The sequence below is a fragment of the Mastigoproctus giganteus genome, chromosome 11, assembly GCF_048544385.1.
Source record: "Mastigoproctus giganteus isolate SK-2022 chromosome 11, ASM4854438v1, whole genome shotgun sequence".
Lineage (NCBI taxonomy): Eukaryota > Metazoa > Arthropoda > Arachnida > Uropygi > Thelyphonidae > Mastigoproctus > Mastigoproctus giganteus.
Window position 1 is genome coordinate 1,742,060 of NC_143585.1, and position 27,567 is coordinate 1,769,626.

Here is a 27,567-nt window from a genome sequence, read left to right on the forward strand (position 1 = left end):
GATACTGGTGAGTTTGTACACCTTTGATAATCTCCGTGGTCAGTCTAACATCGACATTACTCTCGCAAACTATGCTTTGTCAAAAAGAATTATAAAGTGGAGTGTTGAGCTGGATTTTACAAGTAGTGATCATAGATCCATCAAATTTCAACTTACAGTGGACACAGAGACAATCCTGTTCACAAAATAATGAAATTATAAGGTTCAGGTATAAAAGTATTAATTGGAACAAGTTTTGGAACTTGGTAAAAGAGAAAATTGAATCGGATCAATATAAATATGTGTCTAATGTGAATGCAGAGGAATTTGCATTCTACACTCAGAACACAATTTACAGGGCTCTTTATTTTTCAGTTAAAAAAAGGAGGGGAATAAAGAAGTCGGTTCCTTGGTGGAATGAACAGTTAAGTATTAAGCGTAGAGAGGTATTTTCAGCCAGGAAGGCTTTTCAGCGTCATAAGTCATGGGGTTTCCAGGAAATCTTGTATTATAAAGAAATCTATAAAATTAAGAGGGCAACTTATCATAAATTAATACTTAACAGTGAAACTGAATCGTGAAAAAACTTGGTCTCAGGGGCGGGTAACTCTGATCCCTGGGGCCTTGTATATAAGTTAGTAACCAATAATATGCAAATCAGTCCCCTGTTATCTACTATTAAGTCAGGTAGTTGCGAAACAAGTGACTGGGAGACAACAGTTGCTGGTATAGTTAACTGTTTATTTCCAGATGTGGGGGATGATACTGTAAATCAATTGCATGTAAGGTGTGGTAATTGTAATTATGTTGGTTCAGGTGCGGATACTTTATTTACGGTTAATGATCTTAAACAAGTTTGTTCGGGTATTAACGTCAATAAAACTCCAGGTATTGATCTTGTTGAAAATAATGTAATACTCGAAATGGTTCAGGTCTATCCACATCTAATGTTGGAGATTTTTAATAAGTGTTATTTGACTGGTAGCTTTCCTGGATATTGGAAGGTTACCCTGCTAAAGTTGATACCTAAATCTGGCAAAGATTTGTCAGAACCTAGAGCATACAGGTCTAACTCTTTACTTCCAAATATGTCTAAGATTTTTGAAAGATTCTTACACCTCCAATTAAATGATTGGTTTATTAAATATTTATATAGACTTTGAAGGAACTTTTGATAATGTCTGACATGAAAGCATACTTTCTTCTTTGCGCTTGTTGAAATGTCCTCAATTGTTATACAAATTGAGGACTTATTATTGAGGACACAGAGACTTATTCCTGTTCTTGTGAACGGAATAAATCTCTGTGTCCACTGTAAGTTGAAATATGATGGATCTATGATCACTAGTTTATTTGGAAAGATTTTGGTAAGATCTCAGCATTTGGTGTACTCAAAGAATATTTTAAGAGGTTGTCCCCAGGGATCTGTTTTGGGGCCAACCTTCTGGAACATGGTATTGAATTTATGATTACAAAACACAGATATGCAATGCCATAAAATTGCATATGCAGATGATTTGGTGCTGGGTTTTAATGGCATGTCAAGACGGGATTTAGAGATTAAGGCAGTTACTGTAATGGATAATCTGGTCATCAGATCATAAGTTAAAGATATAAATAAATAATAAATTTTCTGTTTGTACTCCAGGGCGACCAAACGGTCAGAGGAGTTCACAAAGATAGACAGAATACAAGAAACAGCACCGTATTCAGCAGTCACGGGTTAGAACCCCGGTCACTCGAGGCACGTGTACTTATGCACCCGGGCGCCTCACCACTCGGCTACAACTGTAATGATGTTACGTAAAAGTAGATTAGATGTGGGAAGGCCTCCGAGGGTATTAACTGAAGGGAAACAAATCCCTATGGTTAAGACAACAAAACATCTAGGGATATTAATTGACAGTAAGTTGACTTTTTAGATTATTTAGGTGAAAAAATGAAAAACGTTTCCTCGTCTATTATTAAGATTAGTAGAAAGGAATGGGGCCTGAGTAAGAAGACTCTTGTATTATACTATAAGGCAGTATTTCTGCCTATCATTGTGTATGGAGCTAATGTTTGGTATTCAAGATTACTCACTGTGAAATTCAGACAAAAATTATTGTCTATACAAAGGAAAATGATACTATCTTTGTTTAAAATGTGTTTCCACTAATGCTGCTCAGGTTATATCTGGTTGTATGCCTCGAGATCTCTATGCTGCTTACATATAGGTTTTTTTTGTTACTATTTGAGAAAAGGGGTTGAACTTACTTTTGAGGGTATTACTAATAATTTAGATATAACTAAGTCTAAGGCTAAGAAATTGAGAATGACCGCTTTGATGGATCAGTGGCAGATCAGATGGTGCAGTAGTGAGACTGGTCAGATTACCCACCGTTTGTTTCTTGCAGATGTTAACTTTGTCTGTGATAAGTAAAAAAAAAAAAAAAAAAACAGCTGGTTGTTTCCAGAAATTGAAACTTCGTATTTTATGACAGGACACGGATCTTTTAATTATACGCCGCATTATTTTGGGTTAAAACCTGACCCGTTTTGCTACTGCGCGTGTAGCAAAAAAAAATGATGAAATTCAAGAACAAACTTGACCTGTGGAGACCCCCCCCCCGCAAGTCAAGACCTCTGGTGTGCAACTGCCTTTAGTTACGCAGGCAAAGGTCTTAGGGGTTACTATTGACCACAAACTCTGCTTCTTCCTACATCTTCAACACCTCAGCACCAAAGTTAAAGGTTTTTCTGCCTCCATTCTCGAGTCTCCTGAAGTGATTGGGGTTTGTCAAAGAACGTTATCGCGATCCTACAAAGCGGTATTTCTACCCATCATAACTTACTTTCGGCCCTTACATGTCCACATGTCTCGATTGCATCACATGCCACTACTACTACTACTACTACAGTCTGGCCAAACGACCATAACTTACAAGCAGAATAAAAATGACATCTCGATCTCTGTGAATGGGTCTAGTGTGGAAAAAGTGCACTCTCACCTGGACCTGGGTCTTAAGTGGGATGACAGACTCACCTTTGACCAACACTTCGTTCATATGAAGACGAAAATATACGCCGCTTTATGGGCTACTAGACAAGAACTGGTAGGAATTAGGGATCCTCAGCTAGCGATCAAGTACATTTTAATGTGTGTCCTGCCAATTGCAATGTATGCCTCGCAAATCTGGTCTTCAGCTCCAGATTCACATTATAAGTCCGTCCTTGGGATCGAGTACTGGTTCTTGCGATGGCTTAACAGAGTTGCTGGCCACCCTTTTACTATCTCAAGGGCCATTCTCTACTCAAACCTTAACATCACACCCTGGATGCAGCGGACAACTAACAGGAACATACACACTCTCGCACAAATGCTTACAGGCAGAGTAGATGCTCCAGTCCTGGATAATATTCTAGTTAAACCGCGTGCCACTGCTAGACGTTGCGGAGAAATAAATAATCCACTGCGTCCGGTCCTGAACAATCTTAGTAGCCTGCAAAGATTCTTCCCATCAAATGCGACAAAATTATTTAAATCCAAAGATGCACTAAGATGCCGAAAAGCTGTGTGAGGATGCAGCATACCGGACAAGAGATCTTCCAGAATTCGTACAGACTTACCGAAATATGAATCGGCTGCAAAGTACCAAAGAATTGTGAATAAAAGAGAAACTTTCTGCTTTAAGAACAATAATAATTCGGTAAGCTATTCACTGACTGGTAAAGTATACGTTCCCTAACAGTTGCGTAAATATGTAAGTACATTGTATAATAATGTATGTACACAATCATTAATGTGTAAATACTGTATTAAACATAAAATTTGTATTTGGGGACGAGACTATGTGTACACTATATGTAACCCACTGCCCGTAGTACCCTGACACGTAATTAGCACCCTCCTGGCACTTTGCCGTTCAGGTGTGGTTCGTTTTGTGGAATAAACAGATAATAATAATAATAATGAGCACTCCCCACTTAATACAAATATATTAAATGCAAAAGTCGAAACCAAAATAAAGAAGTCTCAGAAATATTAGGACAACAAGAATCCACTGAAATGATTGGGGCATGCACGTATTCCAAGAGTACGAACGCCAGAGTTACATCTTCCCCCTCAGATCATGTTCCTGCAAACCCACTCACTTATGCGCACATCACTATGCTACCTAAAAAGCATAACACTTTTGTGGGTAGAAAAACCCGCCCATCCCAAAATTTCATGCCTACTCTCGCCGAGGACGGCCGACGACGTAATCCAGTACACAGAGAAAGTATTAACGTGTCTTCCTGTAACACACCTGAAACAAACAAACGGTTTTCTGAAATCTACAACATTACTTCCGTTGCAACCAGAGAGAAAATTTTTGTATCAAGGCTGGGGCCCACAACACAGCCCAGAAACATTAAAGCCATGTGTGAGGGCGAGCATGGGATAACTGTGGAAGTGAAGCAAGTGAAAACACGACACCCAGCTTACTCCTCCTTTATAATCTCTTGTCCACCAGATAAAGTAACTCGCCTACAAGACGTAAATGCCTGGCCAGTAGGTACCTTAGTCAAGCCCTACAGAGACAGATTGGCCAGACCACTGGATAAAAATGATGCAAGGAATCGGGCTCAATAGCAATCAAAAAAACTACCACCCCCAGCTTGGGATGCAGAACATCACATCCACTTGTTTGCACAAAACGTGAGGAGCATCTCAAATAAGCTCCACACCTTACAAACGATGATGATGTACGAGGACCTGGATTTTATTTGCCTAATCGAAACCTGGTTGGGAAATGGAAAACAGTTAGATCGGCTTCGGATCATCCCGCCGATCACGTTCGTTATAAGAAGGAAAGAGCACATTTCATCAAAGCAAAACGACAGGCACACTGCAGTGTTGTTCATAATAAACTAAAAAGAGCAAAAAGAATTATTAGCAATAGAAATAGCACAGAGAATATGACCGAATGCATTTTCAAGGAATGGGCTAATAACACTTTTGGTAACCTGCATGGACTGAATCAAATTGAGAACACTGATAATGGTAACAAAATTTTGGAATTCCTGAAAGATTTAAACAAGCGAAACTATTCGGCAAGAGAGGAACCAACAAGGCCTCCATTGAGTGAAATACAAATCACCAAAGAGAGCGTAATGAAAGCAATCAACGATCTGCCCAATAAGGCCACTGTTGGACCAGACAAATTTCCAATGTTCATCCTTAAAATAAGTAGCCCATTTATAATAGATCTATTACTGCACATCTATCAGGAAATCATCAGGTCAGGAGCTTTCCCGCAAGCTTGGAAAAATTACATTGTAACCCCAATACCAAAGATTAAACACCCAAAATTGGCTAAGGATTACAGACCAATTTCTGTTAGTTGCACCCTACAGAAGGTATTCGAAAAAGCACTGCTTCCCACCATCAATCAACACTGCTTCAGCCATAGACCACCACATTTGCACTCAGTTATTTCGGGTAGATCAACAATAACAAACTTACTGGAAACCCTTTTTCGCGTGCAGAAAGCACTAAATGAGAAAAAGCAAATTGATATTATTTTTTTGGATATCTCCGCAGCCTACGACAACGTCTCAATTCCAGCGCTCATTGCGATTTTAAGGAATTATTTTAATGTAAGAGGAAATTTGTTAACTATAATAACCAGCCTGCTAGAACATAGAAAACTTACTGTTAAGCACCAAAAGCTACAATCTTGCTTTACCATCTCGCGAGGAGTTCCACAAGGGGGAGTTCTTTCGGCTACCCTCTTCGCAGCCGCCCTGGAGCCGTTTCTTGCACGGTACCACAATTTTATAACATATGCTGACGATGTAAAATTCTTCATCACTTCCAAAGACCATGAATCAGCAGAAGGTATTTGCCAGATGGCAAATAGCACAATCCGAGAATTTGAGAGCTACCTGGATTGCATCGGGCTCCGTATTAATGCACAGAAGTCTGCCCAAATGACCATAACTTACAAGCAGAATAAAAATATCTCGATCTCTGTGAACGGGTCTAGTGTGGAAAAAGTGCACTCTCACCTGGACCTAGGTCTTAAGTGGGATGACAGACTCACCTTTGCTCAACACTTCGCCCATATGAAGACAAAAATATTCGCCACTTTATGGGCTACTAGACAGGAACTGGTAGGAATTAGGGATCCTCAGCTAGCGACCAAGTACATTTTAATGTGTGTCCTGCCAATTGCAATGTATGCCTCGCAAATCTGGTCTTCAGCTCCAGATGCACATTATAAGTCCGTCCTTGGGATCGAGTACTGGTTCTTGCGATGGCTTAACAGAGTTGCTGGCCACCCTTTTACTATCTCAAGGGCCATTCTCTACTCAAACCTTAACATCACACCCTGGATGCAGCGGACAATTAACAGGAACATACACACTCTCGCACAAATGCTCACAGGCAGAGTGGATGCTCCAGTCCTGGATAATATTCTAGTCAAACCGCGTGCCACTGCTAGACGTTGCGGGGAAGTAAATAATCCACTGCGTCCAGTCCTGAACAATCTTAGTAGCCTGCAAAGATTCTTCCCATCAAATGCAGCGAAAATATTTAACTCACTACACATAGATGCCGAAAAACTCTGTGAGGATGCAGCATACCGGAAAGAGATCTTCCAGAATTCGTACAGACTTACCGAAATATGAATCGGCTGCAAAGTACCAAAGAATTGAGAGTAAAAGAGAAACTTTCTACTTTAAGAACAATAATAATTTGTTGACCAGAAAAATATACCTTCTGTAACAGATATGTAAGTTATATGTGGAATTATTAGTGAATTGTAAATATATGAGTTGTATAATGTATGTACAGAATCATTAATGTGTAAATACTGTATATATTAAACATAAAATGTGTATATAATATTTCGGGACGAGACTACGTGTTCAGTATATGTAACCCACTGCACGTAGTATCTCGTACCCTGATATGTACTTAGCACCCTCCTGGCACTTTGCCGTCCCGGGGCGTTTCCTTATGGAAATAAACAGATAATAATAATAATAATAAAAAAAGGCGTAAAGATGTTCGACACAACCTTAACAGGAGTCGCGTAAAATAACAAAAATAGAAAGATAATAATAAAGTACTCCAAAGCTAGAGCACTGTTTAACAGACTGAAATCGCAAGCCATTAAAGAATATACTGACAAGACCTTATCCAAAGGCAAAGTGCCATATACCCGTAACTCTGAACCAGATTCCAATTTCAATCCAGTTGAATGGATCAACTATATAGCCAGATTCCAAGACAACATCGCACAACCATATGATTACCAACCAGACCCCATTTCTAGTCCAGATGATGAGCTGTTTTCCATTCAAATCGATCGACAGCAGCTTCGTCAAGCCATCAACTCGCTGCGTCCGTCATGCACCGCTGGCATCGATAAAGTCCCGCATTTCATCGTAAAGTGTGAAAAGGACCTGGGGGTAATTGTGCAGGCAGATATGAAGTTCTCTGAGCAGTGCAGACGAGCTGCAAGAGTAGCTCATGGTGTCTTGTCAATGATATACAGGAATTTTTCTAGCAGGGATAAGGAGGTGATTATTCCCTTGTATAAGGCAATGGTTAGGCCACATCTTGAGTACTGTATACAGGTCTGGAGGCCTCATTTCAAGAAGGATGTAGAGCTGCTGGAACGGGTACAGAGAAGGGCAACAAGATTAGTAAATGGAACAAAGGGTTGCTCTTACGAAGAAAGGCTTAAGTTTTGCAAATTACAGAGTCTGGAGACTAGGCACCGGCGAGGTGATCTGATAGAGGTGTATAAAGCGTTAAATGGTTTGAGCATGCTCAATGCTGATGGGATTCTTCCTCTAGCTCAGAATAATCACCTCAGAGGACATAAATTCAAATTGAGGAAGGACGGATGTCGAATAGATGTGCGGAAATTTGCCTTTGGCCAGCGGGTGGTTGGTTGGTGGAACCGACTTCCATCACTTGTTGTTGAAGTTGATAGCTTAAACAAATTTAAAGCTCAACTGGACAGGTATTTCGAACGAACGGAGGGGTGAAATGGGAGAGGGTTTTTTTTTTTTTTTTTTGGCTGATGCTGAATAAGCTTGCTTTCTTGCATCATATGCCTCTACTAATGCTAATGCTAATGCTAAGTGCCTCAGTCCATATATCCTTGATCCTCTGCTCTACTTGTTCAACTCCATCCCCTCTCATAGAGTGTTTCCTGCATCCTGGAGCAAATACAGTCTTGCCCCACTACTAAAGTTCAACTACCAAGTTCAACTACCAAGCCAGCCCAAGCACTATAGACCGATTTCCACTGCATCCACGCTCCTAAAGCTACTGGAAAAAGTCCTTCTTCCGCATATAACACGCCATCTTCTTCCACAATCATCAAAACAACTCCATTATGTTCTCCCTAATAGATCAACTGTCTCCAACCTTCTGGCAGTCCAAACGGAAATTTTAAATGCATTTGAGGCCAAATCAGAAATGGCGGTTGTTTATGTCGATATTGAAGCTGCTTTTGATAGCCTCAACATCTCAGCCCTTCTGAATCTCCTAACCAATTTCTTTCGGATCAAAGGTGACGTTTTCGCTTTTCTGCACTTGCTCCTCCGGAATAGAACAGTGTACCTCACTCATCGCAACCTCTGCTATACCCGATCCATCAATGCTGGTGTGCCGCAAGGTGGCGTTTTATCGGGGTTACTTTTTACCGCCCTCCTTATTCCGTTTGTGTGTAACATAGATGACGTCATTACCTACGCCGACGATATAAAGTTCCTAACGGAAATACCACCATCAGCCGACAGGGGAGTGATCACATCGGAAATCTGTAATAAGATCACAGCTTTCTCTAGCCACCTCAACCATTTCGGTCTCAAACTGAACCCCCAAAAATCCGTTATTATGGTTTTTTCTCTGAAGAAGTGTCCCACATCCATACAACCCTCACTGCAGGGTGCAGTTATTCCAAGTGTAACTAAACACAAAGATCTCGGTGTAACCTTCGACCCAAACCTTAGGTTCAACTGTCACATCGAATTTGTTCTACGCAAGATCAACCGAATGCGCTGGATTGCCCGTCAACATCTTCTTCATAACACAAACGCAAGAACCACAATCAGATATCTGGAAACCATTGTGTATCCTACCTTTCTGTATGCCTCTGAAATATGGGCATCCGCAGTACCTTCTCTCATGAAGCCCATCTTCGCCAGTGAATACTGGATATTGAAGTGGGCAACCCACAAACATCGACTCCCCCCTCAGCAGAGGACCACCAGCATGGCCGACCAACTCCAAATCCCGCGGTTGCCTCAAATAATCAGCATGAGGAGAACTGCGACCACAGTCAAACTGCTGGTTGGCAAAATCAACTCCCCTGACTTCTGGGATATATGCCAGTGGCATGTTCCACTTCCGTCCTTACGAGCCACCCCTCTTCTTCAGCCAAAACGGAACAGGCTGAAGATCAGTGACAGATTCCTACCTGGACAAGTACTTCCTACAGTACAAGCCCTGCTAATGATCGGAGTTGACCTGCAGAAATTCGCTTCTGATCGCAATTACAGGCGCTCGTTGGCCGAACTTGTTCCCCTTTTGTTTGGCCCCTGATGTCGACTCATACTGATATCTCCATCTGCTATCTCCTATGAGGCGCATAACGGCACATCGCAGGCAAATCGACGAACTGTCTCACAAGAAAATGCAATACCGAACATCAATTTGTGAAATATTCTGACTTGTGCGAATATGCTTAAATATGTGCTTTGTACATATGAACGTGCACATACCTTGGTGTACTGTCTGCCTCACAACTATGTACATACTCATATCTATTGAATGGCTAATGCTACGTTTTTAATTGTTATGTAATATTTTATACTGCACAAATTTTTATACTGTACATATTTTTATATTACCCTATATCATTGTCAAGCCCCTGGCCTCCTGGCTGTGGCGGGCACATTATTGTATTTTTACTGTACAATAAAGATTTTCTCTCTCTCTCTCTCTTAGGCGGAAACTGCTTACAAATATACGCTACCGCCATCTAGTGGCAGACCTCGAAACCTCAGTCATCATGCCAAGGTCAGACGAGTCGGTAAACGTCTTCGCAGTACCTATAGTATGGGCGCAAATAAACTACGCACTACGCCAGCAATTTGTTATTATTATTATTATTATTATTATTATTATTATTATTATTAACAGCTACAAAACAGCAAACAACGTGCCTGAGGGTGCAGCTACAAAGAATTATTACATAGCTTCAAAAAGCTTGGAGTATACATTTCCCAAAGTAAAGAAAAAAGTAAATATACAGATAAAATAAAACTAAATAAATAAAAGGACTCGTCCGTCCTATTTAAGTGAACAGGCAGAGCACTGGTATTTCTTCACACACAATCAGAGTCTTAGAACTTAAAAGAAGAGTCTATTTTAAGTCAGGTACCGGATGAGGTTAGCAATTTCAGTTGCCTCTTGAAGTGTCCGGGGGTATCAAATATCTCAATATTTGCTTTGTTCATTGATCTTGCAGTCCTGTTGTAGAAGTTGTAGTATCCATAATTTGTTCTCGCGTAGGATGGTTTCAGCAGTGGATGGTTTCTTAACGCTCTTGTCGGAGCGTTGAAATTTATTTGTGAGACGAGATGAGGGCAATTCAGGGTACCATTTAACAGTTGGTTAAGAAGGAGTAAGTCGGCTTTATCTCTTCTTTTTTCCAGCGTTTCGAGTCCAAAGAATACACACCACTCTTGGTAGGATTTCTCATAGTATTCAAGGCCACTTTTAAAGCAAACGTACTGGATTGCTCTCTTTTGTAGCGTTCAAAAGCCAAATTTGAGTCGCAAAAAAAAAAAAACTCCCCAGCAAAAATGGATTAGAGTGAAATGAAGATCGTGTGATCAACGTGTAGATGTTATTCCACGAGTGATCCAAATGTTCCTCCACCATTTCCCCACTGAAACACACATATTTATCGACACCCGTACATGACGGTTCGGTGTGCGCGTGTTACGTGCCAAAGTAGTTAAGGCTATGAGGCGTCAGTAAATTACGTGTCTCTAATTGCGCGCATTATTTGCCCGATTATTGTTGGCTGGATGAAAATCGAAAGTTTCCGGGAGGAAAAGGACGCAATCCTCGGCTGAGACCGAACGTTGTGACAAAAAGCACATTCCTCGCGTCATTGATCGGATCGAATTCGGGTCTTTTCCACCTGGTATGGGGGCACACCACTACGCTACTCGCGATCACTGATGCTTATTTATACTTACAGCGAAATTTCTACACGAATCTTTTTTTTTTTTTTTTTTTTTTTTTTTTTATGAAAACCCCAAACACGAGAGGCACTAGAACCTATAGTACTTAGTACTGTGCTTGGGTTGGAGGTTGACATTGGACTTGAACTTCTGTAGATTGTGATTCTCAGGAAATACGTATGAAGGAAGGTTGTTCCAGAAAAATGGGATGCTAGCAGGTCAGCTTTATCCTTGGCTGATGTGACAACAGAACCATCTGGTTTGGACAGAGGTGGGAGCAGAGATGGGCAAAAGTTGCGGCCAATAGCTTTGGCAAGAGACCAGAATGCTCGGCTACCATTAGGGCAAGAAGCAAGTTTTCTACTCTTACCCAGTTCAAACTCTAGTTTGGACTGATTAATAACTGCTTTACAATTGTTGCGAGCTTTGGTGTAGGCAGAAAATGAAACTGAAGAATTAGAAACAATCCAATTACAATATGCAACGTTCTTCTCTTGATCAGCCTTTATTTGCGAATGCCAAATTAAAAAGCGCACATCGAAGCAGACTCGTGTTCAGAACAAGAGATCACAAACGTGCAAGGGCTTTAAAAGCTATTAAAAGTTACAAATAACAATAAATTATTGCGATGTTGTTCGGACACAAGTAGTCGTTCCTTGAATGTTTTTAAGGGGGTTAATTTCGACTTTAATTTTTAAGGGAATTCGCACGAAGGAAACGGTTAACCGATTGATTACCAATCTAAAAATCCTACTAAAAAGTACCCGTCGTTCTTATTTTCTCATCACTCACTCAATTTTTAAGCGCAACCTGAACAGTGGCGTCGCTTTCGTGCGTCACTCCCCTGTAATATGGTGCAGCAGCGGTTATGGGGATCGTCCGGAAAGTGAGGTGCAAATGATCGTGGCGGAGACTCAATGAGCACAATAGAAAGCGTTATTCACTCACGAAGTGGGGAACTAAAGCAGCTCCGAAGAAATGCACTTACAAGAGAGCTTGAAAAGGGCACAGTTAGTGTTGTTTGGGCGAAGAGAACTCCAAACCACTTAAACTAGAAGAGGTGTTAACGAACTTTGTAAATTGCCTATTTGATGATCCTTGTGGGCCGCAACACCAATTACGGCTCGGGTAAAATCTCGTCAAGATGGAGGCAAATTTTATGCAGTTTTCACACCGTGGCCGAGTTAGTTGGCTTCAGACGAAGCCGATAATAGAAGAGACGCCGTTCACAGACAATTCACGGACGCCTCATAGCCTTAGTTTCTTTGGAACAAAAATCAAAATAAAAGAAACTATTTTAGGAAGAAATCCCAGAAAATTTCTGCGGTTTTTTCAGTGAGCGGGAAAAAGACGGAACAAATTGAAGTCCCGCTTGAAAGGGCTTCAACAAATTCTTCGGTCGCCACGTAACTTGAACTCAGACTTTTCCAAATGGATTCTAAGTGAAATGAGCCACTACGCACTCGTGGAACACGTACACAAAAGGGGAAATGGAGGTTTACTCTTGAAAAAACACGTTCCTCCATCAGCCACAGATGCAATCCAACAACACTAAACGCTAAATCTCTTTTAATTCGGATTATTATTTTCAATAATAATCCAACAGATGTACCTATTAATTAGTCATTTAATTAATCCCCTAATATACAGAGAGTTAATCTGTTATTAGCGTTGTCATTGTTAGCATCTTCAATGGCAGTCACGTCAAAAATATAATTTTTTGAATGAATTTTCTCTTTTAGATGTCGAAATTAAAATAAGTTTAAAGGTAAACCTCCTTCAGTTTTCGCAATCACGTTGAAGATGCTGCTGAAAAGGTAGGCAGGTGTCGCTGCATATGCTAAATCTCTTTTAATTCGGATATTATTATTATTATTATTATCATCAGTTTATTTCTCTTAGGAGAACACCCGGTTACAGCTACTGGCTAGAGGGTGAAAATACATATACAACTATGTTACAAAAATACATCTATGTTACAATTATAAAATACATGAAATATCTGATTTATAACTACATTTTATCTGGAAAATACACTATTTGAGTTATTAATTATTCGCAAATACTTTTACTACTTAACTACTGTAAACTGGTAAGAACGTACCGTGACAATTGAAGCATACCTTCTGCTTAAACACACACAAGTGGGAGTTTTACCATATTTACATAAACACAAATATTTACAGCAGCCAAAACAACGTACAGCATATGAAACAACACGAATGACCGTGATACGGCAAAATAAAAATTTTAAAGTTCAATTTTCCAGCAGTCTTCTTCTTCTGTGGGGATTAGAGTTGTGTAGGTAGGCCAATCCTTACACATTGATGAGGTCGGGTTTCCTAAAGCCCAGTGGCTTGTGCCTGGGCTAACAAGGTGCTGAAGCTGTATCCTTACATCTGTATTTGCAAGTAAAAGTTTCTGAGAACTTCCTTTCTGTAAGATTTGCAATTGCAGAGCTTTTCAGGATTGATGTTGAGGTTGTTAAATAGCTGGATGGTGTTTGCTGGAAAGAATCTCCCGAGGCTATCCAACTGCGTAAATGCCGCTTTCAGTTGTGGTTCTTTATCTGTAACTCGTCTTGATTTTTCGTCGGGTATTTTTATCCACTCTCGGGCTTTCGGTGCATCCAGGCGTCCCTCTCCTTAAAAGCTGAGCGAGGGTCATTATGTTACTTGACGTGATTATTTGTCTCCAGGGTGTGACCTCTAAATTGGAGTATAGTATAGCTCTTGAGATGGTAAAAGCCTTAGCTGAAATTCTGTTCAGCCATCTCAAGAGCCAGTATTCGAGTACTAGAAAGGCTTTGATACTGCTTTCGGGAGCTGAAGACCAGATTTGTGCCGCGTATAGGGGAATAGGAGTAACACATCTGTTGATGTATTGCTTCATCAGACCGGGGTCTCTAATACCGGTGAGCTCCTGCCTGGTTGCCCAAAGCGCCGCGTATGTTTTGTTACGGATGTATGTGAAGTGCGGGCGAAAGGTTAGGCCTTCATCCCATTTGAGACCAAGATCAACGTGTGTCTGTGCCTTTTGGACGAGGATGCCGTTCACAAATATTTCCATTTTGTTTGGCTTTATTTTATTTATGGAAGTCATATGTGCCGTCTTTTTTCCATTCATTTATTTTATATGCCCAGTTACGTAAACAAAAAACCATTACGATGTTCACTGAGTGGACAGAAATCTGGGAATACCTACCTAGTAACGGGTAGGCCTACCTTTCGCCCGGATAAGGGCTGTCACACGGAGAGGCATTCAGTCCACTAGTTGACGAAAGCGTTCCACGGGTATTTCCATCCATGCTTGCTGCATCTTGTCCTTAGATGGATAGAGGGATGGCTTCAGGGCAGGAGGCAGAGGGTTGTGATGGATGGCTATTCCTCAGATTGGGTTGATGTGGGAAGTGGGGTTCCCCAAGGATCAGTATTGGGACCACTGTTGTTTTTGATTTTCATAAACGACATTGATGAAGGGATAGAGGGCGTGATGTCTAGATTTGCAGATGATGTTAAAATTGGGAGAGTAGTTAATGATCACTGTCAAGCTGAGCTTCTTCAGAGAGACCTAGATAGACTTCAGGAATGGTCAGAAAAATGGCAGCTGTGCTTTAATCCAACAAAGTGTAAGGTATTACACCTGGGAAACAGTAATCCCAAAAAAACTTATTCACTTGGTGGAGTTCAACTAAGGCCAGTACTGGAGGAAAGGGACTTGGGTGTTACGATACGGTCAGACATGGAGTTCTCTGAGCATTGTGGACAGGTTGCGGGGAAGGCCCATGGTGTCCTATCGATGATCTGTCGAACTTTTGCAGGTGGAGATGGGGACGTGATGGTCCCATTGTATAAGGCTTATGTTAGACCACACTTGGAATACTGTGTTCAAGTATGGAGACCGCACCTGAAGAGGGACATCGAGCTTCTTGGGGGGGTGCAAAGAAGGGTGGCTCGCCTGGTGGGATCGGCAGGGGGGCGTCCTTATGGGGAAAGACTTCGGGTGTGTGGGTTGCGGAGTTTGGAGACTGGGCACCTTGGAGGAGATTTGATTGAGGTGTTTGGGGCTCTGGGAGGCATCGGTGAAATAAATGAGGACGGGATTTTCAGGATTGTAAATGATGCTAGAACTAGGGGACATAAATTCAAGTTACGGGGGGAAATGTTTAGATTGGACTGCAGGAAGTTCTGTTTTGGCCGGCGAGTTATGGATTGCTGGAATGGGTTGCCTTCATGGGTGGTGGAGGCCGACGGTTTGGGGAAATTCGGAGGTCATCTGGATAGTACTTTCGGGTAAGGGAAGCGCATAGGATGATAAGTTTAATTTCCTTTTTATTTATTTTTTGTTTTATTTTTTTTTTTTTTATTTATTAATTATTATTATTTAGTTATTTATTTATTTTTTGTTTTTATCATTGTTTTGTTCGGATTTTTTTTTTGGCTGGTGCAGCATAAGCCATAGGCTTTCTTGCACCATGCGGCCGTTACTAATACTAATAATGCTGTCGCATTCTGGGTGGAAGATCCAAAGCTCGAACGGACCTTTCCGCAGCATCCCAAAGATGCTCCACAGGGTTCGTGTCCGGTGGACGGAGAGGCCATTCCACGGTGGTAAAATCTGCTGAATGCTTTTCGAACCGTGTTCTAGTCACCGGGGCTCTGTGTGGAAACGCATTGTCCTGCTGGAAGAGTCCATTGCACTGTGGGTGCACGATGACCATGAAGGGATGCAGGTGGTCTGCAAGGATGGACACATAACCTGGACCGTTCAGAGATGCGTCTACACATACCAGAAGTCCCAACCTGACGCTCCACCACATTACCGACCGTCCACCTGCCTGAACAATTCCTTGTTGACATGGTGGACGCATAGCTTCGTGCAGTTTCCGCCAGATGCGCACCAACTATCAACTCCCGTCCGCTTGAAATAACTGGAAATGTGACTCATCTCCAATCATCCAAGGTCCAGTGCCGATGTTCTTTCGCCAGTTGAGGCGTAGAGTCCTGTGTCGTGATGTTAACAATGGTACTCTGGTGGATCCCATAACCTATTGCGGCTAATGATGGTCTTGGTGGAGACGTTTCTGGCACTTCTCTCGTTGAAATGGGCGGTGATTTGTGTCACTGTCGCTCTCCGGTTGGCTGAAACAATGCGAGACAGATGGCCACGTTCATCCGCCACCTTTCTCCGCCCGCCCACAGCGCTGTCCACAGTAAAAGTAAAAGTAAAGTGCAGCCATTATCAACCCACTGCAGGATGGAAGCCTCCTCAACAATTCATGTTGAGGGAAATGGACCATAATCTGCCACGCTGGTCCAGTGCGGGTTGGCAGATCAACCGTATTCAGCAGTCAGGGGCTTGAACCCCGGTCTACTCAAAGAGCGTGTGCTACTGCACTCCCGCTCCTGCCCACTCGGCTACGGAGGCCGTCCACAATGACATGTTATTCCGGAAATGCGTATTCCTGATACACTCTCGATATTGTGGAACGGGAAAGATGGCGCAATTTCTGTACCACCCCGCGATAGAGTGACCCATGCGTCGGGCACCAACTATCATCCCTCTTTCAAAGTCGGTTAACTCATGACGTTTATCTATACTGATCGAATTACAGTGTACCTGAATGCAGTGTATCTATATACCTGCCAAGTGGTGGGTTCGTTCACTAGCGAGAGGGATGACAGCCTGGCGTTGTTGCCCAGGAACCCTGTGAATTCTGTCCTTTCAGCGTATACAACAAATTAAGTAATTCTATTGGTGGAAAGAATACGCAGTGATTGAAATAAGACGGGGCAAGCTTGACGATTGACGCAGTCCCGTGGGGTTTCGCGTTCGGTAAGAGAGTACGAAGAAGGCATTTTAGGCCATTCCGTAATTTAAAACTGAAACGACGTTTTCAGTTGTAATTAATAAGAAACGCTTTGCGATAGAATCGCGCAGTATCTTTAAGCGCGCATTCGCAATTCAATCAACGAATTATCGATTAATGAAATCGGAGATTTACCTCCGCGGCGTACTAGCGAGCTGACGCAGTTTGCGAAACTCCGTCATCAACAAATTAATGTCGCTAAAAGTCGGGGTTGTTAAATCCCTTTATTTTTTCGCGAGAAGAAAAGTAAACGGAAGTGAGCCGATGCGTGAGCTCATTACAGCTTCAAACAGTGCGGGGAAATGGAAAATAAAAGGGTACAATAAAAATAAAATAAACTTCGGTACAAGGCCACGGATGTTTCCGACGATGAGGGATCGACAACAGTTGCTCCACCCACTGCTTCGCATCGCTTGCAAGATGCAGTCCGAGTAATTTATCCTTTTCATTTGGAACTATTTGGAACTAAAGCTGTTGTGGGTCCCGGTCGGTTTCTCTGTTTCTAATCAAAATCTGCAGTACATATATCATAGACCCCCTAGTCCATATTTTCTATAAAATCTTAGAAAGTGGAGAGATTCCAAATATCTGGAACACATACTTTGTTCGGCCAGTTCCTAAATGCAAGGACCCCAAGCGGCCTCAAGATTTCTGCCTATTGCCATCGGCTGTGGGTTCCTAAAGATATTTGAAAAAGCAATCCAGCCCACCATCGCAGACCACTGTTTCAATCACAGGCCTCCGTACCTCCACACTGTGATTAAGGGGAGATCTACTAACAGCAACCTCCTAGACACCCTTACCAGAATCCAGAAAGCCCTCAATAACAAGACACAGCTTGATGTTATTTTCTTTGACATAAAAGCGGCCTATGACAAAATAGACATAACAGCTCTAATCACCATTCTCCAGCAGTACTTTAACATCACTGGAAGGACTCTCAGTATCATTAAATCAATCATTGGAGCATAGACATCTCATCATATCACATCGCAGATTTCAGACAACTTGCATTACTAATAGGGGTGTCCCACAAGGGAGAGTCCTATCACCAACCCTATTTGCCGCAGCGCTGGAGCCCTTCCTGGCATCCCAAACTGACTTCCAATCATACGCTGACGACCTGAAACTTTATATCACATCTTCTGATCAAACCCAGGTTCTTAGCACTACCTTGCAGGCAAGTAAAACCATACATAACCTCCAACAATATCTGGCTTCCGTCGGATTTCAAATGAATCAAGTAATGACAGCTCAAATGTCTTTCACTTGGAAGAAGTCACACAATGATATCAATCTTACCATCAATGGATCACCCATTCAGAAAGTTAAAACACACAAAGATCTCGGATTGGTATGGGATTGGGGGCTGACATTCCAGAAATATGTTGTCCGATGTGTCTATCCCATACCTCTGTATGCCGCAACCATTTGGTCCTCTGCTCCCACAACACACTTCAACAAGTTCCTCAGCCTGGAATACTGGCTCCTGAAATGGCTTAACTGGTGGACTGGCAACCAATACACCATTTCTAGGGTTCAGTTCTACATATATCTGGAAGTCACCCCATGGAAACAACAGATTGTGGCAGCAAACCTTACACTTGCCAGACTAATCACAAGACGACTCGACGCCTCTGACATTACTGATCTAATAAAAACTGCCCGCATTGCCGGAAAGAATCAAATGGACCCAAGGCTCCCAACCCCTGGCTTGTAGCCGTGAAGGGTATTGTGTACGGCATGTGCGTTTTGTATGCAATAAAGAGTTCTTCTTCTTCTTCATTCACACTCAATTTGAACAACCTGAAAGGATTGAGACGCATGTTCCCAGGAAACACGGTAGATTTGATGAACAATCTAGCCATCGACCTGGATAGATTCTGCGAGCAGCATACATACAGACGTCAGAAGCTAAAGGACACATATGAGACGCAACGAAGGAAAATGCCACCATAATGCATCCCGTTAAAGATAGGTGAAAAGGAAAATAAAGTGAAGCCATCACTGGTCCTCTCTCTCTCAGAATCTACTACTCCAAAGATGCCTGGCTGTGAGCACTATTACAGTCAAGATTGAAGAGATACCACGTGCAACAACTGGTGAAGGACTACCTCATTGCTCTATATTTTCTACAGTTCTCTCATGTTTTTTTTATTTATAACACTTTTGAGAAAATAATATCCTATAATTCGAGACACTTCGGTATTGCACAACTTTCTACATGTGCATACATGTGCCCCATGTAACCGCCAGACACATGTTCCTGTCTTAACCTCTGTATTTAAATATCACCCCCCTAGCTTCCTGCTGTCCGGGGGGTGGCTCTTCGGCAGAGCAATAAACAGATTTAATAAATAAATAAATATTTGCAAAATGTCGGATTAATTCACTCCACCAACTCGGGCCGGATCCAAGGGAGGAACGACGTCCGCGTATTTATACTCCGAGACGATGAGAGTTCCCAAGGTGGAGAGTACAAGAAACAGCACCGTATTCAGCAGTCACGGGCTTGAACCTCGGTCACTGAAGGTACGCGTATTTATGCACTCGCGCCCCTGACCACTCAGCTACGGCCGTTTTACGCATGAATCTGTGCTGGACCAAAGTATTTTCGCGCCACGGGCAGAAAGATTTTTCGACGTCCCCTTTACTAAGGCTATATATATATATATATATTATTTATTTTTTTTTTTTCTTGATTTGTAAAATTTGGCGCCCCTTAAAGAATGGCGGGAAAGTCCCTGCTAGCCCGTGCCTTAATGCGGCAGTGATCTGAATTAGTGACGTAAACTGACCCAACCTTCTTTAACCAATTCAAAATGAAAATATATTTAAAAAAGTGGGGCGCCAAGAGGGAGAAAAGTGTCTACAAACTTTAGGCTTCCAGGTCATCGTGTTCCACCCGGCTGTACTCGCTTGCAAAATGGCATTCACTCTCGCGGTGATAGGCAGCTAGACTCGCCTATCACTTATTGTCGCAAAGATCCATGGGTAAGAACCTGGTACTGAACACAAACCAACAAAAGAATTTGGTGTCCGAACATATTCGATAACGAGCTACTTTCTTTAATTTTATCCACCAAGAAAACAGGCGTTTCATCTTACGTTGAGTTGGAAGTTACCGCTACAAAGTGCCTCCGTCTCACTGAGGGCCGGCCCGTCCATTAGGCGAACCTAGCCAGTCGCCTAGGGTGCAAAGGTCCTAAGGGCGCATTCCAACAAAAAGTAATTTTTTTAGTGGTAAAAAAAATATTTTTTATGTAAATTAAATAAGGTAATAATTATTTATAAATAAAGAAATACCTTGCCGAAAATATGAATGGGCTGCAAAGGGAGAGAATACCAAAGAATTGAGAGTAAAAGTGAAACTTTCTGCTTTAAGAACAATAATAATTTGGTAAGCTATTGACTGGTAAAATCCCTAACAGTTTCGTAAATGTATAAAGTTATATATGGGATTACTGAATTGTAAATACATTGTATATGACTTGTATAATGTATGTACACAATCATTAATGCGCAAATACTGTATTAAACATAAAATATATATTTGGGGACGAGTTCAGTACATGTAACCCACTGCCCGTAGTATCTCAAACCCTGACACGTAATTGGCACCCTCCTGGCACTTTCCCGTCCCGGGGTGGTTCCTTTTGTGGAATAATAATAATATTATCTAAATACTTTATGAAATATTAAGAATATATTTAAAAAAAAAAGATTGATTTACAACATAATCCTCTTTATGACATTCGAGGTCGCTTTGTCGGCGCATCACTTTCATATTTGATTAAAGCTTCCGAAAATATTAATAGAAAAGTTAGGGAAGAAGGGATAATATTTTAAGGGAAGAAGGGATAATATTATAGATGAATGGATAGACGGATGAATGGGTGGGAATAGGTAAGCATGTTTGTATATGTGTGGGATAATAACCCTACTATCCACTTTGTCCCTATTAGACTTGGAAAAGCAAAAAGTAGAGGGAGAGTTATAGTAGGAGTGGAAGAAGAGAAGGAGAAGAATGAAAGGGACAGTAACTCCTTCAGCTCACTTCACTGAAAAACTCAAATTGCTTGAATAGGCAACGCTTTCCCAGTAGAGAAGACTGCTGTTATCTGTTCTCGGAAACTCCGTGAATATCAGGCTCCCCTGGTGACCGTTTCAAGGCTAGTTGGCTTCTCATCGGTGGGTGGGCAGGTAAGCTTGTTGGTAGGCACGGTGATCGATAGACAGGCGAATGGATGGTACAGAATACAACTGGGGGTAGAAATTTTAAAACTCGCCTAGGGCGCATGAAACCCTTGCACTGGCTCTGGTCTCACTGCACACAAACAGCAGCAGCACTGTTTGCTGCTGTAAAATCTCGTAAAAGAAATAAAACCGCTTTCTTCAGCGCCCCGTTCTGGTGCTTGTTGGCCCCATCGATGCAAGCAATGGAGATCCACTCGCAAAATGAGAAGACATCTATAAGGAATAATTAATAATAAAATACATTTTTCGGAGGTGCAAATGCCTCCTCCCCCGGTTGCGCTAAGTAAGGTTCTCTCATTTCATGTAATTTCCCCTCGGGCACTGTAAGGGTAGCGTGTCGTCATCCGTACATTCTCACTCCGTCATCAACTTCAAAGGCGTTTCAAGCTCTCGCAGCTGTTTCGTTCCGTATAATTCGACTTCGGTGGGCCTCATTCCCTGCACCACACACATTGGCCACTTACTCCTGCCGTTTCCTACCCAATCTCAGAAAAGGATCACAATCTCAGAAAGCCATTGCTCTCCCCCCCCCCAAACTCAGGCATCAGCGTGGAAGCCATAAATTGCGTTTATAGCTTAATCAGTGATTGGCGCGGCAATATTGGTGGCGTCGCCCTTCCTAGTTCGAAAAAGACGCTCCCGCGCCCCTACACAAATTTAACGTGAGGCCCCCCTCCCCAACACGCACCAGCGATTGCGGCCCTATTTTCTGGAGTGGGAAGCGGATGTACGAGTTAAGAGAGCGTGAACTTACCGCGAATCGGAGTTCCCCCGTTGGGGATTCGGCGTAAGGGATTCCCAGGAAGGCGACCACCTTCCTCCCCGTCCGCAGCGTCAGCGTTTTCCCTCGAAGAGCTCCTTCCGACGTGTTCACCACTTCGGACACCTTCGCGGGAATGCTCGCCTCCCCTCCGTGTTTGGGGTCGATATCCGACGGGGAGTGCTTCCTGGCGGGGTCTTGGTGAAGGGCCACCAACGAGTCCACCGTTAGGCCTAGCAGCATCACCGCCACGCACGTCATGCTCGGACTGCCGCTCACATCACAAACACTCGCAACGAGCGAGACGACTTACGAGCAAACGGAGGTCGCAGTTCCGCTTATTCTACCTTCGAGTAACGCCGCAGCGCGTTCTATCGACCGCCCAGACTGGCGGCGGCGCCAGAAACAGCCGAAACGCGAAACGAAGTAAAAGAACGCGCACGTAACTGTTTATAAATGCGACTTCTTCAGCGGAAAGATAGCCAAAGATCGAGAAGTTTTCCTTTAGCCAGAGGGTGGTGGAGATAGACGGAAGTCTAGGTGCCACCTTAGACATAATAATAATAATATTAAATTTAGCCAGAGGGTGGGTGGTTGATGGTGGAACAAACTTCCATCTATCCTTGTAGAAGTTCATAGCTTAAATAGATTCGAGGCACAACTTGACAAAAATTTGGAGCGAGTGGATGAGGCTGTTTTTTTTTTTTTTGGCTGATGCTATATAAGCTCGCTTTCTTGCATCACGCGCCTGTTATTGCTGCAAAGTACGGTACAGCGATAAAAGAAGTTTATTATTAAAGGCACGTGGTGCAAGAAAGCGAGCTTATAGAGCATCAGCCAAAAAAAAAAAAAAAAAAAATTACTAATGCTAATGAGAGAGAGAGAGAGAGAGATAATCTTTTATGCCCTTCACTGCCAAAAAGCCAGGGGTTTACATTTTTACAGCCTCCCGAAACTTCCGGGAAAATCGAACAATTATTTACAAAAAAAAGGTAATTTTACAAAAAAAAAGTAATTTTACAAAAAACATATTTTGATACAAAGGAGAGAACTCCTCACGAGAGTTAAGTTTGATTGAGCTGACTTAACATCGAGATAAGAGCACCAGCTCAATCAGACAGGAACAGATGCAAGGTACACATCAGTGGGAAGGATTGCTGATTAATCCTAATAGGATTAATTATGATTAATTATGAATTATGCTGATTAATTATGACTAGTAGGACTAATCATTGCTGATTAGTCCTAATAGTCATAATTTTTTCCCGGTAAGTCCGGTCAACAGCGAATTTGTTCAGGTCGGCGTCAAGTTCCTGGGTTTGCTTGAGCATCTGCTGAGGGAGGAACCTGTCCAAGAGATGGAGTCGTGCTGAATGCGAGCAGAGCTCGGGATTGGCTCTAAGGGCAGCAGGGGGGGGGATCCTTCAACCACAGGTATCCCAGAATGAAGGTGTTGCGAATATTAATGCTAAATATTCGTACGCAACTCGCACTCAATCAATTATTATTATTATTATTATTACTCTGTATTATCATTACCAATGTGGTGCAAGGAAGCCTGAGGCTTTTGCTGCACCAGCCAAAAAAGAAAAAAGTTTGAGTTACCCTGAGAAAGAGAGTCAGAAGTAGGAAAATCACCAAGAAAGAGAAGAATGATGATATCCAGCTAAGGGCCCAGGGTGTGGCAAGCTCACACTCACCACATGTGAGCCCTTCGGGTTATTTTCGTGTTACGCGTTTATTTATCTGTAAAAATCATCGCATTCGAGCAGTAAGCTGGCTCGAGCACTGAAATAACATAAATAGAGAGAGAGAGAGAGAGTGAGTGTGTCTTTCATTACACAGATAATGCAAAACAAACTTAAAGAAAGAAAAGTATCAAAACTGATATTTTTTATTTATTCATCTCATTTATTTTTTCATATTGTCCCTCGCAACGCATTCAGTTATGCGCAGAAAACAAAGTACATTTGCATTCAACTCCTGCGTTCGCTTTTCTTAGTTCTGTGCAGCGATGTAGCTTTATGTACTTCTTGTGGACCACTTATGACCGCGTCAAAAACGCAGTGATCAGGCATTGTTATTACGGTGGGGCGGCTGACGCCCACAATTCAGCACCCACCACAGTCGTTCTACAAGCGAATACCTCCGGCAAGAATAAGATAGACAAGCGGGTAATCCTGAAAGGTCCGCGCGGGTAACATAGTAGTATCGTCACCGTCTACCCCACCCCGGGTGGAAAAGGCCCGAGTTCGAATCCCGTCAATGACTCCAGGAACTTTAATGGGTTTTCACTCCGTGGCTGAGTTAGTCGGTCTCAGGCGTAGATAGCGAGGTTTTTTCCCTCAGAAACTGGGGTTTCTCGTCCAGCAAACAGACAAATCGACCAGAGAACACACGCAGTTAACAGACACAAGACACACACAGAGCACGGCAGTTGAATTTAATTATTCGGGTGGCCTAAATATAATATTTTTGTTTTTTTTTAGGCAAACCTGACCTACATTAAGAAAACTCCTACTACTACAAGTAGGAGAAAATTCCTACTTTATTATTATAAAACAGGAATTTTTGAATTTTATAATTTATTATTATTATCTGTTTATTGCTCCGCTCAAGAGCCACCCCGTGGACAACAGTAAGCTAGGTAGGGGGGGGGGGTTGATGTTTACATTCAAAGGTTAAGGCAGGGCTACATGGAGCAACATGTACGCTTAACCTTAAACTGTATAATATCGGTGTAGATACACTATAGTTAAATTTGAACTACGTATGTTGTGTAAAAGATTCGATAATAGAGAGCTATTAAGTGCTCGATAATTCCTATATTCTATTATATTATGAAAACAACAGGGATTACCTTTATTTTAGATATAGGAAGCTTCTTTTCCAACCAACTCTCCTAGTCCAACGCGCTAATAATTCTTTGGGAAGGCGATATCAATTTTACGAAACATGTGGGACATCTTTCCCACTGTCAGAACCGTAGTGTTCAGACCCCTCGATCTCAACATTCAGCGCTCAAGACTTCTGTCTTCAAACATCATACCTCTGGTAGCAAGGAAATTTAGACCTTCAAAATTAAATTTTGAAGGTCTAAACCGCTTAATAAATATGGACCGATTATTTTTTTTGGTCCTGTAGCTTGACATTAGAGTTAAATGTAGTGGTCTAAAAAGTTTAATGGATATGGGGGATTATTCTCTACATTCCTTAAGTCGGACTAAAACTTTTTGGGGCATCATGTTCACAGGAATAGAAGCAACACCTACAAACATATTCACAGGAATAGAGCAACTCACCTGTGAGTCCGACTTAAGGAATGTAGAGAATAATCCCCCCATATCCATTAAACTTTTTAGACCCCTAAATTTAACTCTAATGTCAAGCTACAGGACCGAAGAAAATAATCGGTCCATATTTATTAAGCGGTTTATACCTTCAAAATTTAATTTTATGTCAATCCACGTAATGGTCCGACTTGTTTTGTAAAACTGATATCGCCTTCCCAAAGAATTATTAGTGTGTTGGACCAGGAGAGTTGATTGGAAAATAAGCTTCGTATATCTAAAATAAAGGTAATCCCAGTTGTTTCATAGTAGTGTAAAAGGCATCGTTTTAATTGTATCTCATATTGTGGGTGCCTTCACAACGAGAAGGCACCCACAATATGCACTACTTCAAATAAATAACGCTTCTCTAGTAGAGAAGACTAGTGTTATTTATTTTCAGTGGATACCACCACCCAGACGATCGTTTCGAAGCTAGCGGACTTCATCATCAGTGGGTGGGCAGGTTTAACCTTAAAGGAACATTATTTACATACTTGAACTTCCGTTTTGTGGGATTCCAAAGTGTCCCAAATTAGGAAAGATATTATTTTCTTAAAAATGTGCTGCACAATAATATAAAGGATTTCTTTGGTTGAGGCAGTTCATCACCGGTTGTTGTCGGTAGTATTGTAATACAGTACTTGTAGAAAATAATAATAAATGAATGTAGTACAGATAAGGAGAAAGAATTCACATCGAAACATCCTTTTATATTGCAATGCAGATCAGATCATCAGAAGACATAATTATTATTAAAAAGTAAAAGAAAAGGTAGAAAGGCTTAGTATTTACCTTAAAAAAAGAGCTTTCCTGGCCTTTTTTTTTGTGAAAAATTTCGAATCACAGCATGAAAATTAATTGTTCTGTCGATATTTGATTCAATACTTAGCCTGGCCAAATCCATAAGACGTTCCTGAGACATTGTAGACCTTAAATAATTCTTAATCAGCTTGAGTTTGCTAAATGACCTCTCTGCAGAAGCTACTGTTGCTGGTATTGTTAATAACACAGTACTGTATTCTTAAGCTAACACAAACATTTGGAAACAGGTCACCAAGTCTGTACTCTGTGAACAAGTTCAACAGATCTAATGGCTTTAACTGTGCAATTACAAAATTTGCTTCATGTACTTGAGGGTAAATGTTGCATTTCTTTTCCAAAATCATCACTGTTAAGGTCAGCAGGATATTGCTCTGATAAAGATGAAGCTTTTCTCTCCACATCACTTTCAGACATGGTGAGATATTTCCACAAGAAATCAAATTTTTCTGCCAACTGCTTAACAGCATTGAAGCGGACAGTTAATCCTGCTATAACATTGTCTACCAAAACGTAAAACACACACTATCTGAAGTAAGCCTCTTCTAGTGTATCATCTGTGTCATTCATTTCCTCCAATTTAGCATCAGGTGTACTGTCATCGTGAGGCCTTGCCATCTTGCTCCTAACTCCACCACATCTACGAGAGAGTTTTATTTCTAGCTTCAGGTTTGACGCAACCAATTTGGCTTCATTCCACATGCATTTCCAGTTGTTTCAAATTTTGTCAGATCTGTGAGGAGAGTTTCTGTTTGCTACTTCAACATCCAGTGTGGCATCTCTAGCTTGGATGATCTTGTTGCAAATATCTATGCCAGCTAATATTTCGTGCCACACAGTTGACATTAACACACAGACAAAAGATGTCACATATAATAAAACTCCATGGACTTCATTTCATGTTTTGGCCGTAAAATTTAGTTCTAGGAGGTCTTCCAGTGCTAATTTAATGTCAGGCAAGTGAGCTGCAAAAGGCTTTACACATTAAACACGATCTGACCATCTTGTTTCAGACATACCATGAAGAGAACAACCAATACGGTTTTGTAGTAATTCCCACCGCTTAGGACTGGAACTGAACAGGTGGTACACAGTTGTACTTTTTGTTCCGAAAAAGGTTATTGCTTCAGGTATGCATTCAGCAGCATCTTTTCCACATAAGTTGAGAGTGTGACAACCGCAAGATGAAAAAATTGCTATTTAGCATTGTTCTTGTATTTTTGCTTGTGCGCCGTTGTATTTTCCAGCCATATTTGCCCCATTATCGCAGACTTGAGCTCTACAATCACTGAGAGGAACAGCACGTT

The 27,567-nt window shown here is 41.7% G+C and overlaps 1 protein-coding gene across 1 annotated transcript in view; it reads right to left on the reverse strand.

The window, feature by feature from the left end:
- LOC150077640 (pyrethroid hydrolase Ces2e-like) overlaps positions 1 to 22,449 on the reverse strand; it is a 74,858-nt gene extending 52,409 nt beyond the window's left edge. Inside the window, exon 1 of the mRNA XM_090385561.1 lies at positions 22,104 to 22,449. Coding sequence (XP_090241687.1) covers positions 22,104 to 22,370 — 267 coding nt within the window. The 5' untranslated portion in view covers positions 22,371 to 22,449. The remainder of the gene's footprint in view (positions 1 to 22,103) is intronic.
- Positions 22,450 to 27,567: the final 5,118 nt, after the last annotated feature.